General features: G+C 36.3%; 3 protein-coding genes across 3 annotated transcripts; 2 read left to right on the top strand and 1 right to left on the bottom strand.

The window, feature by feature from the left end:
* Positions 1-7,519: 7,519 nt before the first annotated feature.
* On the top strand, positions 7,520-9,616 carry LOC145032303 (nucleic acid binding / zinc ion binding protein). Its single transcript, XM_078981069.1, has 4 exons — positions 7,520-7,780; positions 8,602-8,663; positions 8,773-8,971; positions 9,061-9,616. The coding sequence occupies exons 1-4, from the start codon at positions 7,637-7,639 to the stop codon at positions 9,400-9,402; spliced, it is 747 nt and encodes a 248-aa protein (XP_078837195.1). The 5' UTR covers positions 7,520-7,636; the 3' UTR covers positions 9,403-9,616.
* Positions 9,617-12,443: 2,827 nt separating this feature from the next.
* Positions 12,444-13,609, top strand: LOC145032301 (protein transport protein Sec61 subunit gamma-like). Its single transcript, XM_078981067.1, has 3 exons — positions 12,444-12,629; positions 12,731-12,848; positions 13,416-13,609. The coding sequence occupies exons 1-2, from the start codon at positions 12,536-12,538 to the stop codon at positions 12,844-12,846; spliced, it is 210 nt and encodes a 69-aa protein (XP_078837193.1). The 5' UTR covers positions 12,444-12,535; the 3' UTR covers positions 12,847-12,848; positions 13,416-13,609.
* A 522-nt stretch (positions 13,610-14,131) lies between these two features.
* Positions 14,132-16,096, bottom strand: RPL27 (ribosomal protein large subunit 27). Its single transcript, XM_078981068.1, has 4 exons — positions 15,988-16,096; positions 15,611-15,911; positions 14,600-14,701; positions 14,132-14,518 (listed from the first exon to the last, which is right to left on the bottom strand). Exons 2-4 carry the CDS (start codon positions 15,905-15,907, stop codon positions 14,306-14,308), a joined length of 612 nt encoding a protein of 203 aa, XP_078837194.1. The 5' UTR covers positions 15,908-15,911; positions 15,988-16,096; the 3' UTR covers positions 14,132-14,305.
* Between the last annotated feature and the right edge of the window lie 1,999 nt (positions 16,097-18,095).

The following is an 18,095-nucleotide window of genomic DNA, read 5'->3' as shown; positions in this document are numbered from 1 at the left end:
TCTAACAAGGAAACCCTAATTTAGATGCTTAAGCCCTAAACAACCCATGGACTTCATTCCTTAAGGCCTTGGACGATTTCTTATGGGTTTCCCCATAGAATTCGTCCACTCCTTAATATATGGCAATCCATAGCCCAAATTGCAATTATCTTATAATTACAATTCCAGTCCCTTAAGTTTAATTAATCTCTTTTAGTCACAAAACTAATTACTAATTAATTATTGAATAATATTAATTAAACAATATGATTTCTCCTTTAATATATTATTCTCATAATATATTAATAAATCATATTTAATCCTTTCTCTCCATAATTTATCCTATCAAGTTGCTTTGGTGAAGGCAACCCAAAAAGACTATGCACCATCGGGTCAAGTACATACCAAAATAGTTATGGACTTAGACACTAATCCAACACTAGTTATGATGATAAACGAGACTGGCGAGGGAAGAGAAGAAATTGAGAAGAAGAGGAGGTGAGGAGATGGTCGACGGTAGGAAGTCATTGATTGGAACTAGGGTTTTAGAAAGCATGCTCGGATACCATGAAATTGCAATATTTCCCCGTAAACATAGTTTCATTCATATATATATATATATATATATATATATATATATATATATATATATATATATATATATATATATATATATATATATAGTTTACATAGGAAATGAGCCCGAATACAAATGGTTTGAAATAAATTGGGCTAACAGTACATGTATAATAATAATACAATAAATAATGATCCGCTAACATAAATGACCATTTGGCAGGTTGACCTGCCAACGTGTTTACTATATTTATTAAACATAAAAAAATATTATAATGTCCCAAAAATTCTGAGTAAAACTTTCATTTTTAAAACAATAAACCATACAAATAAGTTGTTCCAAAACCAATCAGAGTGATTACATCATTTAAACGTCAGAGTAAAAATCATAAGTAGTCAACATGGAAACTAGGGGGGGTGTTTTGCAGTCACGTTGGGCCTTTCCTTTTAGAATCGAAAGTACCCGAAACCATAAACGTAAAACCGTAAGGACAAAGCATACTGAGCTCCCCAAAATACCACATGTCACACATAGAATGAAGTTTGCAATGTTTCATCTATAGTCTTACAGTTACTATAATTCCATGAGTCGTATGATGGTCTTTCCTTACCATGTTGGGGGCTAAAGCTTGGGTCTTACAAACAAGTGCCAAGAGCCACCTCCCGATCTTCCCTGTAAGTATCATAAAGACAACTAGCATTCTATATATAACTACCAAGGTCCAGACCTTTGTATTGCATACAAATTGTCGGGAGCCATATCCAGGTCTTTCATAAAATTACCAAGTGTCACCACCTAGTCTTCCCACATAACATAATCCAGTAGGCCAACATTGGTGCCTTCAACCCATAAAACAATAAGGAGACTCACATAAAATCACAACACCGACTAAAACCCGCTCAAAAGTTACACTGACCACAACCAACAGATCTCACTGCCAAAACATAGGTGTTAAACACCTCCTAACAATCCATACATGGCAACCGCCACGTCATATCCATCCATGGCCACGCCGTGGCCTTCATACAATTGAACAATCGGGCATTTCCTGGTCGCCATGTTGTGGAGACCTATGGCCACACTGTGGGTGTTGGGTTTCCAACAACTTAATGGATTAAGTCGTTTTCTTCGACTCCAAGAGCTCCAAAGCTCAGATATGGTCCATACTATGGTCTAAATGGATAAAGTTTCCAACTTTATCCATTAAGATACCCAAAGAGATCAAGTTCTCCAACCCTAAGTCTAAATAAAGCTAAATACTACAATGTCTTAACCATCGAGACCTTAATCTAAAAAAGTCTTTAACCCAACCACTCTAGAAGGGTTTCCAATCCCAGATCTATCATAAAGGTGAAAGCTTTATAGACATGCATGGCCAAAACATGTCAGAATCCATTTTGGATCAAAATAAGCTAAAAAAATAACCAAGACTCATGCAATTGACAAGAACTCCAACCAAAGTCCCGATCCATAATGTATATTGCTCTTGGGACTCAGGGGAGTCATAAAGTTGCTAACTTTATGACTTCATTCCTTCCAAACTTGCTTAAGCATGAAGAACATGGGACAATATCTTAGATTTAGTCACTTCAAGCCATAAAGTCTGAGCCTTTGACACTTACAAAGGTTTAGAAGCAATGTAAGACGTTGATGGTGTTGTTTCCTTGCAAGATCAACCAGTAGAGCACCTTATTCTCCTTATTATCTTCTTCTCCAAGCTAACAAATGCTCCAAAGGCCACAAATTACCAAAGGAATTGGGGCTAGGGTTTCTTTGAGGTATAAGAGTGTTGGTAGCTGGTTATAAATGGCTTAGAGGGGTTTAAATACGAAGGGAACCCTAAAAGAAGCTTGGGTTGGGTCAGGATAGGTGCCACATCGTGGAAACCCTTGGCCACATTGTGGCGGTCCAAATAAACATGTGATCCTTCAAATCATTGTCGCTCGTGGGCATCCTTGCACCACATCGTGGCACAGAGTTTCCTCAAAAACTTCATCTTTGGTCCCTGATAAATATAAAGCTAAAACAATCTCGGACATGGGTGTTACAAATATATTTATTAAATAAATTAAATCGGTAAATCAAGTTTTAAATGAATATGACTTGCGAACCCACACTCGCAGATCTATAGTGGTGTCCGGTATTACAATGGCAACACCTATTTTTCTTGCACGCAGTGAAATTTTTTTCGATTTTTTACCTATTTTTCATATACCAAGAACACCTAATATGAATTCTTATGTCCGCTCCGCCCTTACAAACCCAATTATAATCAACGAATCCAAATATGGCCCAAAAATCCATAAACCCGTAATGAAACCAACGTTACCTATCCGATCCGGATCCGGATCCGATCCGGTTTGATTATGACACGCCCAATCCGATTCAGCATTTAATCCGAACCGGTTTCAAACCGGTTTTGACCGGATTTGACCGGTTTTCCGAGCCCCGCATCCGATTCGGTGTAATCCGATCCGAAATCCGATCCGATTTTCTCTATTTTTTTTTTTTTTTAAATACACATTTTTTGGACTTCAAATATAACACAAAATGCAACATGGGTACATTAAAATAGTTAAAACATACATCAAACGTCGAATTAGAAAGAGTTTTTAAACTAGTTAAATAATAATAATAATAATAATAATAATAATAATAAAGTGGCGTTATAACATTTAGCCAAATGGAAATAGTTTTTGTGGTCTTCCACTTCGTGTCGCCTTCATTTAATTATTCTTCAACCGCCACGCAAGTAACTAGGGGTCTCATCAATGCCATATTCTTCATCCCTGTCTTCATCTTCGACTTCATCGTCATCGTCTTCGTCTTCCGGAGGTGTTGATAAGCCTTGTGCATATTCTTCATCCATGATCTCCGGTTCAACATTTTGTGATAGTGGGCCTTCTAGTGATGCCAAGTGTTGTATACGTTCCACAGAATCCAAGTAATCCTTCAAGCAAACGCAAACCTCTACCGCAACCGGGGTAAGATTCATCCTCAACTTTGATAAAACTCTTCCACTAAAAGAAAAAGCGGATTCCGAAGCTACCGTGGAAGCTTGGACGGTTAGTAAATCACGGGCCATGACGGAGAGAATAGGAAATTGTGCTTCCTTTTCTCTCCACCAAGCCAAAAGATCCAAAATTTTAAATTGTGGTGCACTCATGAATTTTAAAAAGTTTGAACCCATATAAATTCCAAGTTCGCTACTAGGCGTTAATATTTCACTTCTTTGTTCAAAACGTTCCAATTGTGCGGACATCAACCATAATTCATTTAGTAACAACGGACTTGTAGGGTAATACACACCCGATAGAAAAGTGGTTGATTGTTTAAAAACTTTTAACATTTCCACAAACTCTTCCATCAAATCCCAATCATAATCCGAAACCGGGTTTTTTCCTTTTGAAATTGTGTCGTAAAATAATTGCAAAGCGATTCTTTGACGTGTCAAACTTTCAAACATCATGCATGTTGAACTCCATCTAGTGTCACAATCCCAATGAGGACTATATGGAGTTGCGTTAATGGAAATGGCAAACTTTCGATATTTTTCCATTGTAGCTTTATGTCTTCCAAAAACTCTAGTTAACATAGTTTTGAATTTTTCAATCGTCGAATCTATCATTTTTAAACCATCTTGTACCGCAAGATTAATAATGTGACAAACACATCTAGTATGAAAAAACGAGCCATCCAAAATAGGTTTATATTTTGCAATTAATCTTTTTGCTGCGGCGGTATTGTTACTTGCATTGTCAAACGAAATAGAGAAGATTTTGTCGCGTAAATTATAAGTCTCTATAACGCTTACTAAAATTGCAAATAATCTTGCCCCCGTGTGAGGATGCGCAAAAAGTTCAAAAGCAATAACTCGTTTGTTCATTACCCAAGTAGAGGGATCTATCCAATGTGCCGTGACACAAAGATAGCTTTTGGGACAACTACCGGCGGAGGACCAAACGTCACAGGTTAAAGAAACACCGGTTTTTATATTTAAAAATCCCAATTGCATATCTTTTTTGGCTATATCCCAATATTTTAAAGCATCACGTCTAAGAGAAGTGCGACTTACTTGCCGGTATTGCGGTTGCATTTTTTCCCGCAAAATCCTTGTTAATCGTGGGTTGTCAAAGTGGTTGAAATGATAGCCCTCTTGAATCACGAACTTGCAAAAGCTTTCACGAAGGTCATCATTGTTGTAAATGAAGATCGACCCGTCGGGAGTAATATTTGGTTGACTTGGATCGCTTTGACCTTTTACAGCCGGACAAGTTTTTGTTGTATGACTCCTTAACGTGCTATTGCCATCTTTTCCCAAAAACATTCCGCACTTCTTGCATCTCGCTTTTTCCTTCCCGTTCGACAACAAACACAAATCGTAATGTTCCCACACTTCTTTACTCCGAGTGGTTGGTATGATTTTAACCACCGTTGCATCCGAATCTTGACCCGCGGTTGAATTTCTCGAGCTCATTTTTTTGAGTATTATGAGAATAAGTAGTAAATTTTTTGTGTAAAATTGAAATGTAGCAAATGAAAGGTATATATAGGTGTTTAGAAGTGCCAAAAAGTCAAAAAAAGTCAAAGTAGCCGTTTTTTTTAAGTTCTAACGGCTAGTTTTAAAAAAAAAAAAAAAAAAAAAAAATCGAAATTTCCCGTTTTTTAACAGTAACAAAAAAATCCGGTTTCAAACCGGTTTTGGATCCGGTTCGGTCATAATCCGGTTCTCGATCCGGGGGTCTAATCCGATTGCCATCCGAAGTCCCAATCCGGTTTCAATCCGGTGGCCGGTTCAATCCGATTCGGTTCGGTCAAAACCGGTTTTGACCAAATCCGGTTTTCGGATCGGATTGGATCCTATAGCCCAAACCGATTTTTGTGTGCATGTCTACTTGACATTAGGGGTGCACAAACCCGTTTTCTTTATAAACCGATTCGGTTTTTAGAACCGGTTCGGTTCAGGTCAATATGATCAACACCGGTTCAGTTTCAAATCGGTTCATCAATAAAAATATGCGAACTTTGTAAACCGGTTCAGTTTCCCGGAAACCTGTTCAGGAAGAAACCGGTTCTTCAAACCGATTTATTGAACTTCTTTTTGTTTTTTGTGATTATAGTTCAAAATTGACAGCAAGAAAAGTAAAGGTTGCTTCCTGCAGAAAAGTGTCCTTGTGTTTTCCCATCATACAATCGTACACATAGCTTCATGCTTTTACCCATCTACCTACATATCCTTTTGACTTTTGGTCATTACAAAAGCATAGGTCCATCTAGCTCCGAGTCTTAATTTGTAATGCCATCTTATGGTCCTAGCTTCTGCAAAAAATTATAGACAATACAACCATACTTTTGCTTTTGTTCAGGCCATATCTTATGTGGATGAAAGCAAACAGGGGCAGTGGTTGTGGGTTAATGTTTAGTTTCGTTTTTCCTGTGGAGATGGTGAAGGTAGGTGATGATGGTGGTGTTTGATGGCGATGGTGTTTTGTTTCTACATGGAGGTGGTTGACGGGACTGAGTGTTCTGGTGGGTGAGTATGTGGGTATGGAAGTTGGCTGTGAAAATGGCGCGGGAAGGTGGTGATGAGGAGGATATGATGATGGCAGTTCTAAACCGGTTCTTACTAAACCGGTCCTAAACCGGTCCCGACATCTAAAATCTCGAACCTGTCCAAACCGACGGATCAATTCACGAACCGGATCGGTTCTTCCTGAATTGGTTCAACGTGAACCGGTTTACCGGTTTATGAGATGGTTCGGTTCCGAACCGGTTTTTCTGTGCACGTCTTGACATCACTAAGGCCCCGTTTGATAGTTTCTGAATGAGAAAGTGCTGACTGAGAAATGTCTGTCTGAGTGAGAAATTCTGACTGAGTAAGAAATCATGCTTTTTGATTGAAAATCTGACTGAATGTACTGACTAATGCAAAATGACCATTTTACCCTATCCTCTATGCGTTTCTATGCAATATAATAATAATAATAATAATAATAATAATAATAATTATAAATGTGTTATTAATCTATTAAACCACATATAAGATTACTACCGAAGATAAGTGTCTTTAATTATATATTATTAGTATATGAAATAATAAGAATTCAAAAATAAATTGATGGTAGTTATGAGATTATTTTTAGTTGTATAATCCAAGATAAAAACAAGTATACGTATTGGGCTTTTTATTTTTTCCTTTAAAACCCTAGGAGTTATTAAAAAGAAAGGAGGCGTCAATTTGTCTCCAATTTTTGGAGTGTTTCCTTCAGTTGACCAAGTAAAGAGACAAGAAAGGTGGAAATCGATCCAACCAAGAGGCAAGGTAACGTCGTAGATGTAAAGCGTCGGTGTCGTCACCGGACCAAGTTCCACCGATACTACCTTCGATTTCCTTCCTTATTGTCTCGATCGAAGACCACAGAACCACCCCCCACCTGCTGTGTGCCTAATCTGCTCCACTCTTCCTTCCCCTTTCGTGTTTCTTTTTGCTAATCCTCCACAAGACCACCTCGTTTGCTGCCTTTGTTCATGTTTCTTTTTCCCTTTTCAAGGATTAAATTGATGGCTATGAGGAAGGAGGATGAGGGTGGTACTGGTTCAGGGGCAATGGTGGAAAGGATATCAATCAGATTCAGTCAGCAAAGTTTTTAGTTATGACCGATTAAGACATTGTTGACCCGCTCAGATGTAAAATTGAAGCATATCAAACACGCGGAGCTGACCGACTCATATATTTTTATCTGATTGGACCAGTCAGATCCAAATCAAACAGGGCCTAACTTTACCCAAAGTCTTGCAATAGGCCCATAACTAATTTTCCTCTTCAACGAGACTTTAGGCAGCTTACCAGTTTTGGTACCCAACCCGGTTCATATATATGTACCAAATCACTAGCCAGCTGGATTGCACTTTTCTCAGGAAAAGAGCCGTTGGAGAACGGGGCTTCTTTCGCCCGACCCGCAACTCCATACCCGAATAATTAGGCGGTTTGAAGTATAGCTTCTAGCGATTCTTGCCGTTGAATTTGGGAAAGTCTCTTGTCTGTTCAATCGTCGCTTCCATAATCATTTGAGCACATCGATGATGATGGTGGATAATCATTTGCAGACACAAACACAATTGCAGTCAGAGTTCAAGTACTGGTTTCCAGTTCTTCGCCGATTCGACACCGACGATCCCTTCTTTGCTTCTGGAAATATTGAACGTGAACTTCTCGCCAAACAGGTTCCTCTCCTCTCCGTTCCTTCGTTTCGTCTGTGATTTGATTTCTACGATTTTCCCTATGTGATTTCAAGATTTGAGATGCTAATCTTTATTAGAGGTTACACATGTACCAATGAGAGATCCGACCTGTTTAATTGTGATGTCCAGAATCATTTGTTGCTTTTGGAATTCAGACATGACAACCGTGTCACGGATAGTGTAATTGATCAAAAACTGAAAAGTTTGTTTGTGAATTTCTCTTGATGATTTTTAGGTAATCATAGTTCCCTGTGACTATGACATATATTTGATAAAACTGGGAATAAAGTGGTGCAGAGTATGGATTAAATTGGTGATGAATTAAAGAACAATAGAATAGATAGGTGTAAAAATGACAAATGCGTGATGCATTGGTTAGGAAATTGAAGATGAATTGTTGTTGAAAATCATTATAAACTGGTGATGAAAAACTACGAGTTGGTGATAAATTAGTGATGATATTGCTTTAAATATATAAATCCTAAAAGTACACCCTTAATGCAAAAACTACAAGTTGCTAATTCATGCCATAACCCCTATTTTCACAAACTTATGCATGGTAGCATACACCAACAGTTAACATAACATTTTTAACAACTCATTCAACACCTAGAATTCAAAAGCTGACAGGGATCTATTTTTATTACTTAATTGTTTGTATGTATGAGTGACACATCTATAAAAAACTTCAATATGTAACATAATGTGTGTTTATTAGTATCCAATAAGTTCCACGTACATAGTTAGCATGATGTGAAACAGATGATAGATTTTAACTATTTCTTTCTCATTTTGATACCCAGATCACACTAGATTTAACTGAAGAGGAAAAACAAGAGATTAGAAATTTTGAAGACAACTACAGGTGCTGCCTGACATGACAATTTCAAATTTCATTCCTCTTACACATTCATATATATATTATCAAAAATACTACTATAAGGAAAAACATTAACACAAATTTATTTGACCAGAGATGTGCTGTGTCCAATTGTTGGCTGTGGGGCAACCTTGAAAACATTGACTGAGTTTGAAGATCATTACAATGCACGTCACACGTCCTCTTGCTCTGTCTGCTCAAGAGTATACCCCACATCTCGCCTACTCAGCATACACGTGTCCGAGGCACATGATTCCTTCTTTCAAGCAAAAGCAGCACGAGGTTACCCCATGGTAAAAATTTCATCTTATTTCATTTAAAAAAAAAATAAAAAAAAAAAACATTGGATGATAAAGTTTGGTTGTTTTTCCTTTTGGAACAGTATGAATGCCTTGTTGAAGGGTGTGGTGTAAAGCTGAAAAGCTACAAGTCTCGGCAACAACATCTAATGGACAAGCATAAGTTTCCTTCGACATATGAGTTTTTGAAAAAGTCGCATCCCTCAAAAAAAGAAAGGGTGAAGAAATACCAAAGGAAACAAAAACATGTGGCAGATGAATCGAGTGCAATGCAAGTGGAAGAAGAGACTCTGGATGGGCTTGTTTCGGGTGTTTCCAAGTTGACTACTTCGGATTTGTCTCCTTCGGTTGTTAGTTTTGGTCGACGCCATACACGTGGGTTGACGTTTCTACCTCGATCTGTTCAACGTGAAACAAAGAAATGAAGGTCAGTAGGGAAATTTATAATCAACTTAAATTTTGTTGACTTGGAGAAAAATTTAGGGGAATGTGTTGATTATTGATATGTTTTTGGTAATTCATTCTATAATGAATTCAGGTTTGTGACTTTTAGGTTTTTTGAAAGAATATATTATGTGTAGGATTGTGTTTATTTATATGACTATATCATGTCTGTTAGGTTGATTGTTATCGAAACAACGTGCACATATCGTGTTGGTGATTTTATTAGTATCACTTGTATCATTTTGGAGTAATTGGAATTTATATGGTGCCACTCAAACCGTGATCTAGTACAAGTTAGATGTTGAGCGTGCAAACTTATATAAGTTGAGTTTGTTCCACATACTGACCCCATAAACGACCAAGGGAACAAGACTTTTTTCCACACACAGATCCATGAGCGATTCAAGACAAGCCTAACGATCTGGGGAACAAGGCTCAGTGTCCCACACATAGACCCATGCAAGCCAAACGTCTGAAGACAACAAATGATGGTGGTCAAGGGGGCCCGCACCCTGTGGTAGTCATGCTAACGAATTGACTCATTTCAATTTCGTTGACCAGCTTCTAACTTGCACGGTCTTGGTATGTTTGACTAGCTTTGGTTTGGGATTGACTTAATCTTGGTATGTTTGGAACCATTTGGTTAGTTTGGGGCTAATTTGTTTGGTAAAACTAACTTATAAGCTTAACGTGACTTGTAAGTTTAATGAAGAAGTAATTAATTCCGACTTTAGAAAATCGTTATTCTAATTATCGTTATCCATTTTTACAAGTATCATGGGCATAAATTGACTTGTTATAGTTCTCATTTTAACTCTCCCAAGATTACAAACAATTAAATACAAACATTTGTTTAATTTTGTGCCTATAAATTTAAGTGTTTTGTTGTAAGATTATCCTAAGAATTTATTTGCGGATTACCATGCATAATGAGTAAATAGATTTCAAGGAAAGTGATTACATGGTCTTACAACTATCCAAGCAGCACAATTATCAACAATACCCTTTTCATCCAGATTTATAACAAATATTACATCCTGAACTAAAAGTTTGGGGATGGGTAACGACTTGGGTTAACGGTATCAAGTGGGATTTGGGTTAACCGTCATAATTGGGCCTGAACTGCTCTTGATTATTAGAGGCTATATTTTTAAATACTGTTTACAAAATTGTTTTGAATAAATCAAGATATTTAAACTTCCAAAATTAGAGATTTTTTACAATTTAGTTTTGTAGAGCTTTTTTTAAATACTCTAACTGATTTCATGAAACATAATACACAGAAGTTTTTTAACTAATAAAAAGGATTGAATGTCATTGAAAATCAGAAAATTATATTTGTATTATATAAAAAATAAAATAATAATAATAAAAAAACACAAGTTTGCGGACTTAGTGCAGGACGTAGACATTAGAACTTAATTAAGTTTATTAATTAGAAGACCGAAGTACAAACAATATGCTTAAGTGGACGTAAAAGAATTATGTTTTTGATATTTTGGTTAGTATCCAAGGGTGATTGTACAAAGGGATATAACCGGTTTCGGAACCGGAATCAGAATAACTGAAAACCGATTAAAGAGTGAACGGGAAATCATATCGAATACCCCCAACATGTTCTGATTTTGGTTCGATTTTCGGTTAGAAAGCTAATCCTTAGTTGTACACCTCAAATAAGTCATAAATATCTATTAAAAAGGTAGTATAGTTTACTTATTGATTATACTTTTCTTAGGCAATATTTATATAATTTTTTTGATTTCGAATTAGAAATGTTAAACACCTCTATTGAATCTACTCTAATAAATGAAAATCTTTTTGTCACGTGTTATACTCTCATTAATTTGGCAATATGTCATTTTGTGGTTATTTTCAATTAAATTTTTTCTACATGATATTTTATGGTTCTTTCTATTTTATAAAATTTCACATAATATTTAAATATAATAATTGCAAGAAATTTAATAATAAATGCATATCAATTTCAATAATTGACTTTCCTTCTAATTTAACATATCTAAATTAAAATTTCATTAGTTTTCTTTGTTTATTTATCAAAATTATTTGTTTAAAATTAAAATAGAAAAAACACTTTAATTTTAATAATTTAATATTTTTTTTAAAAAAAAAATTAATTCAAATTTTTTCAAATGTATAGAATTTTTATAATTTTTTAATGAACCCTAATATATGGGTCTCACATTTATTATTGATTATAAAATAAAAGACATTATAACGGAAACATTAAGTAAACGATACGGCATCGTATCCGGCAGATACAAACTAAACAGAGAACAAGTTAGAAGTCGTCAACGTGCTGACTGTCCAATATTATCCATCGTGGCATTGCCAGCAAGGAAAGGATGACGAAACTCCATCCACGTTCAGCCTACCTAAAAGAAAAAAAGTAAACAACTAAACTAACGAATTACAAAAAGGTGTCTAACTATTAGCAGTTGGCAATTTTGATCCTTTTCTTTTTGATTTTGTAGCTTCAAAATCTTTAGTAGGAGTACCATAACATCCTATCACCTAGTCCTATCTTTTCTATTTTTAGAATTTTAGAGAATTTAATAAACTAATACTTTTCAGTTTTCATGTTATATTAACGTAAAATGATCCAAAAATTCAAAGTAATTTAATATAAAAATAATTTTGTAAAAAAAGTATGATATTTTTAAAGATTTTTCATACAGTTGAACATATCTCTTATTTTATCTTTAAGAAAATGAATTATTTTTTTGACGATCTATTTAATTGTTTGTTAAATGTTAAGTTACGAACTTACAATTCACAAGAATATTACGTTGCTAATGTTTTGGAATGACTGGGCACGATAAAATATTAATTTGAAGGTTCAAAGCTCATGTTATACAAACTTGGATCAAATTGATTAGAGAATCTCAACAGAGCCACCAAAAAAACCTCAAGGGACCATTATGTATATGTATAAAAATAAGGGCCATGTTTGTAATTATTGAGATAATAAGGTGAGCGAATTGTTTTTTGGTTCAACGCGTATAACCCTTGCTCTCGTCTTCTTATTTCTTCCGCATCTCCATTCAAATCCCTAATTCTCTTTCCAGATCTGATATTTCTCTCGATCTACTGATAATGGATGCTTTGGATTCAGTCTTCGAGCCATTGAGAGAGTTCTCAAAGGATAGCTACCGTCTAGTCAAGAGATGCCACAAACCTGATCGTAAAGGTACGCGATACTACTACTCAATTACAGTTTTGATCGACTCATTTCAATTTCAGATCTTGGTTTCGTGTTGTCGATTTCAATATTATTTCTCTCTTTTACAGAATTCTCGAAGGTAGCGGTTCGTACGGCGATTGGTTTCGTGGTGATGGGATTTGTTGGGTTCTTCGTTAAGCTCATCTTCATCCCTATCAACAACATAATTGTCGGATCTGTTTAGAGGTGAATTCATTTCCTTCTGCTTTATTTACTTTTACAACAGAATTATTTTGACTTGATAGTTGTTACGTGTGGAGTTGATCTATGTTCACGCAGTCGATCTTGTTAATCTCTTTAATCTTAGAATTTACCAATCCATTTAAGTTGGTTACACGCTTAAGTTATTGGTCATTTAGCTTGATCTGCTATGGTTCTTGCAAACTTCACCTAGATATGTTGCTCTGCAATGAAATTGAACATGCATCTCATTGGATCAGAAACACGTATTCACACTTGTTAACATTTTAGTTGACGCTTAAGCATTCATCTCATTGGATCAGAATTCAGAAACACGCATTCACACTTGTTAGGAGATAGAAGCGTATATATAAAACGGAAGCAAGCTAATTACTCAAGCTAGTTGACATCAAAATGTGAATAATTTCCTTGTCTCAATGTCCATTACATGAGCATTTTCATGAATCTCCGCTGTGCATCTTATATTGGTTGAGTGCACATATCTGCACAGCTAGTACAAATGAATCTGCATCACAATTTTGGCTAACATGTGCATTTTTTTTGGCTGTTCAGGTCATACGATCATGAAGGGATGGATGGAGGACGTTTAGCTGTGTGGAAAATGGTTTTACATCGAGAAGTATGATGTATTTTAGGGAACTTTTCTGGTGTTATGTTCAAGTAGAAAGAGATTTGTTTTTTGATACTTTAAATCTTTAATGTGGAACCTTATATACTAGTGTTTACATCATCTGCTTTTTGTTTTACTTTTTTGCATCATTTTTTTTTCACTTCTAGTCTTATGCAACCTGTCCCCAAATGTGCCAATGCTGATTGTTGATGGTTGTTCATATTGTATGCTCAATCTGTGGAATTTCATTTAAAACGGTGATGGTGGTGGAACATGAACATTGCTGGTGATGATGATTATATAAAATAAAGTAAAAAGAATGATTTCAGGTTTTTGTAAATTATATATAAAAAGCTCACTTAGACATAACATGTACAACTGTTGCCATGTAAATGCCACATCACCCACTGATCTATAAAATGGTGAGATTGACAAGAAAAAATATGTGCCAACTTCTTGGGGTACAATCAAACGAATGAAAACCAGTTATAGTTGGTGGGTATAGCCTACATGTGACATTAATCCACTGATTTATGTCTTGATGATTGCTTTCTCAAAAAGTGAAAGAAAGATTGTATAAAATAGAAGAAAAACTGCATAAAACAGAATATGCCTGTATCAAGCTGTAAGCTTTCTTTTTAATATGTAGGCTAATAAAGAGTAGAAGCTTAATATGGTTGGAAGTAGGAAAAAACTTGAAGAGTACTTTACAGGCACCATTTTCACAGAAAATAATACACATACAAAAAAATAATACTTGTAAACTGTGACACAGACATTGTCCAAATGTTATCATTTCTCATGAAACATGATTACTTTGTGAAGTCCTAAATCAGCAATCGACATTGGCGTCGGCAGTGACAGTGTCAGTAGCAGTAACAGTTCCTTTAGCTGAAGCCAGCACCAACAGAGGTTGGACAGCAGTCCCTTCCCTAAGCTCTTTTCGTGCTTTCCTGCGTTCACGCTGTAGCCTGAATGATTCTCTCTTCCTATTTCTGTAACTGTTTGGATTTTCTGGCTGCACTTCACGTGGGTAAACACTCACCTGCACACACACACACACCCAAATTTTATCAAATGAAAGCACACAGCTGAAATGGGGTTTGAGAAATTACAAGTATTTCACCTTTTTCCTATCAGGTCCAAATTTCTCAAACTTCACCAATCCATCAATTAGAGAGAAAATAGTGTGATCTTTGCCAATCCCAACATTCTTTCCTGGATGCACCTGGACAAGAAACCAAAAACTGTTAATGAAGGCTTCAACTCAAGTTTTTTAGGGGCTAGACTAAAGTGGCTAACAAATCTTTAGTGATCTATCCTGGACAAAAATTATAGTTGGTTACCAGAATTAGCATTAACAAAATACTAAATGTAGAAAACATCAAGATAATGGTCAGTTAGCTGCAGAGTAATACAAGTATCTTCTGTCAGCTTTAAGATAATCAACCTCAAACAAACTCCATCTCCATAGAACTATACAAGATACACACACGACTAATACCAACCATAAATAATAAACAGTTTGGCATGTTCACCATTTCTAAACATCCAATGCATGCCAATAAGTTTATACTCATCCAAACACACATACTGTGAGATTTCAATAAAAGGTTCCCAAAACACAAAATACTCGACTACATCCGGCCACTCGACTCAACCAACTATCATAGGCTCATATCCAGATGTCTCGTTTGTCTTTGACTTCACAAATAGCTTTTTAGCTCAAATAGCTCCAACAGCTCTTTGTGAATTGTGATAAGATAAGGAAATATGATTCAGTTATAAGGGCACAAAGAAATATGATTCAGTTATAAATGCCAGCCTAGTTCCGGATGGAAGAGGGAACATATATTCGGTTTCACACATCAAATCTCATACATTATTCATATGATTCAGGTCCAATTGAGCTGCTAAAACACATGTTGGTTTTTTAGCACAAACTGAATGATTTAAATGTCAAAGGAATGTTGTGTCCTTGTGAATTTTGAGTAAAAGAAATCCTTCCTTTGTACTAATGGCTGGTTTCATGCGTGCGAATATATACTTGATTTAGGGCTTACATCTACGAGCAAAAACTACATCAATTTCACACAATTTCAAAGCAATCTCATGTAAACGATGCTCATATATATACCTTTGTTCCGCGTTGTCGAATAATGATTGCGCCAGGCTTCGCAAGTTGGTCTCCGTAAATCTTAACACCAAGCCTCTGACCTTTTGAATCACGACCGTTCTTTGTACTTCCAGCTCCTTTTTTGTGCGCATTCTGTATCGTCAATGGGGTTCTTATCGGTAGCGAAATTGAAATCTTACGCGCAGTGGGAACCGATCCAAAATCTCCTTTGAAGAAGGAAGATGAAGAACTTGAACCAAACGAAAGTCCTCTAAAAGCTCCAACCAAATTAAAACTAAGCGCTGTCGCCGCCGCCATCGCTCTGCAAAAAGGAACAACATTTCAAAACTCAAATTACACATACATATGATAGATAGATTTAGGTTTGGTGTTCTTACTCGACGAGAAGTGAAGAATGTTTGCCTTCAGTGAAGGATAGGATTAGGAGAAGACGAAAGTTATAACTAGCAGGAGGACTAGAGTAAGGGGTATGTATCTTATCTTTATATGTGCGTTCATGTAGTCATTTTCTAGGAAATCTTGTGGATAAATTACCTGATCTTGCCACGTTCGCTGGTCTACGCTAAAAACGGAAGACAAGCTTACACCAGATTCCTGTAAAAAAATTAGACAAAACTGCAAAAATGGTACCTGTAGTATGCATTTTTTGAGGGTTTTAATCCAAACTACGATTTTTTTGGATTGGTGGTCCTTTTGAGCTAGTTTCTTTGCGTTTTTTGTTCCTCAATAAAATGAAAAGACTATTATGCCCTTCTGATATATATTTTTATGCTTTTTCTATTTATTTTACATGAAAAATAAAATAATTAACTAATTTAGGGCCCAACATATCTCTCTCTCTATGTGTGTGTGTGTGTGTTTACAAAACAAAAATCTCGATGTAAAACCCTACACCTCTCTTTATCCCATCATCAGCAAAAGAAAAACGACCACAATTGGTGCTCACGACCTTCCACTATGTCTTCCCAACAAAGATCCGTCGGCGGCGAACCAGATAACCCACTTCTTCTCTCTTCTTTGTTATCTTTTCTCTTTCTCTTTTTTTCTATCGAGACTTAGCTATCGTCCTCAACCCCCAAACCCATTGTATTCTTCATTCGTCAGAGTAATGGAATCCAGGGTTTTTAATGAACGATCCATCAACTACCTTTGTTTCATCTCTTGTAAATTGATCGTCGTGTTGTTATTACATCTGTAGAGGCGAGTTTAATCAATAGGAAATCACTATCACTTTCCATCTCTATCACCCTTATTAAAGAAGAATGAATTGGGTATCAGGTTATATTGTTCTTTCCGATAAACATTGTGGTTTAGGGATTTTTATGATCTGGGTTTCTTCCCAATTTGTCCTCTACATTTCTTTCAGGTAAGTTGAAATCAGAGAGATGAGAGAGCTAGAAGAGAATCGAAATGGAGAAAGAGAGTATGAACGAAGGAGAAAGATAGAGACCTCTAGAGAAAAAAAGAACACACAGCCATCGTCGTGCCTACCAATCTACTATGGCCTGCAATAGCGCCAATGGTGGCAGTGAAAAAGACGGTGGTGGCATAGGGTTCGACGGCAATCGGAGGTCCTTCGGTGGTCCACTACTATTCGAACACCATCCGCCGCCACTAGAATCGCCACCTCCATCTCCACTTAAAACAGATCAGATGAACACACACACACACAATCAGATCAAATGAACACATACATACACACACAAAAATGAAATCTGATGAACACACACAAATCAACACAAACATCCATCAATTTTTCAACAGATTCAGAACAAACACACACACTCATAGATTAAACACACACATATAAACTCAAACAAGACCAACGAGAGATTAAACACACATACACACACAAACGCCACAACAGATCTGAAAAGCTAGGGTTTTAAAAAAAAACTATAAGGATAACAGTTGAGTTTAGAGCCAAACCTTAGTCTGTGTAAGATCCGAGAAAGGGTTCGTAAAGAGATGGTTGTCGCCAAACCTCAGTCGATTAAGTCGAGTTTAGTGACGTTACTACTAGGGTTTCAGCTCGCCACCATTACAAACCCTAACCTGTTACAGATTCGTTTCAAAGATGGTGGCGACAAGGAGAAATGCGATGGATGGGTAGATATATATTGAGAACGGCAACGAGGGGGGACAAGTCTAAACCCTAGCTACCGCCACCTTCGACCCCTACTAGATCTTGATTCGTTATAGATGTTAACGATGACCGTGTCATAGAGTTTCACGCTAGGGTTTGCACAACGCTAAGGATTCCTTTAATATTAGGATGGGGAGGAGCTCGTCGTCTGAGGAGGAGATCGGATACCCATGACTCAATCTGATTTCGTATTCTTGAATGCGTTCATCAAAAACCCCTTCATCAGATCTGATTTCGTGTATGTGTTCTTGTGTGTATGTGTGTGTGTTTGAAGAATAAATCTAAAACATATGGAATGTTTGTGTATGTGTTCATATATATAAATATGTGCTCTTAAGT

The sequence above is a fragment of the Lactuca saligna genome, chromosome 2, assembly GCF_052625555.1.
Source record: "Lactuca saligna cultivar CGN05327 chromosome 2, ASM5262555v1, whole genome shotgun sequence".
Classification (NCBI taxonomy): Eukaryota; Viridiplantae; Streptophyta; class Magnoliopsida; order Asterales; family Asteraceae; genus Lactuca; species Lactuca saligna.
This window is presented reverse-complemented; position numbering and strand designations above follow the sequence as displayed.

Excerpts from the sequence above, each read along its gene's own strand:
- RPL27 (XM_078981068.1), bottom strand. The coding sequence starts at position 15,907 with ATGGCGGCGGCGACAGCGCTTAGTTTTAATTTGGTTGGAGCTTTTAGA. Across the intron at positions 14,702-15,610 it reads TTCGACAACGCGGAACAAAG|GTGCATCCAGGAAAGAATGT; the intron begins GTATATATATGA and ends TTTCTTGTCCAG. Across the intron at positions 14,519-14,599 it reads TTGGACCTGATAGGAAAAAG|GTGAGTGTTTACCCACGTGA; the intron begins GTGAAATACTTG and ends GTGTGTGTGCAG.
- LOC145032301 (XM_078981067.1), top strand. The coding sequence starts at position 12,536 with ATGGATGCTTTGGATTCAGTCTTCGAGCCATTGAGAGAGTTCTCAAAG. Across the intron at positions 12,630-12,730 it reads CCACAAACCTGATCGTAAAG|AATTCTCGAAGGTAGCGGTT; the intron begins GTACGCGATACT and ends TCTCTTTTACAG.
- LOC145032303 (XM_078981069.1), top strand. The coding sequence starts at position 7,637 with ATGATGATGGTGGATAATCATTTGCAGACACAAACACAATTGCAGTCA. Across the intron at positions 8,664-8,772 it reads AATTTTGAAGACAACTACAG|AGATGTGCTGTGTCCAATTG; the intron begins GTGCTGCCTGAC and ends TTATTTGACCAG. Across the intron at positions 8,972-9,060 it reads CAGCACGAGGTTACCCCATG|TATGAATGCCTTGTTGAAGG; the intron begins GTAAAAATTTCA and ends CTTTTGGAACAG.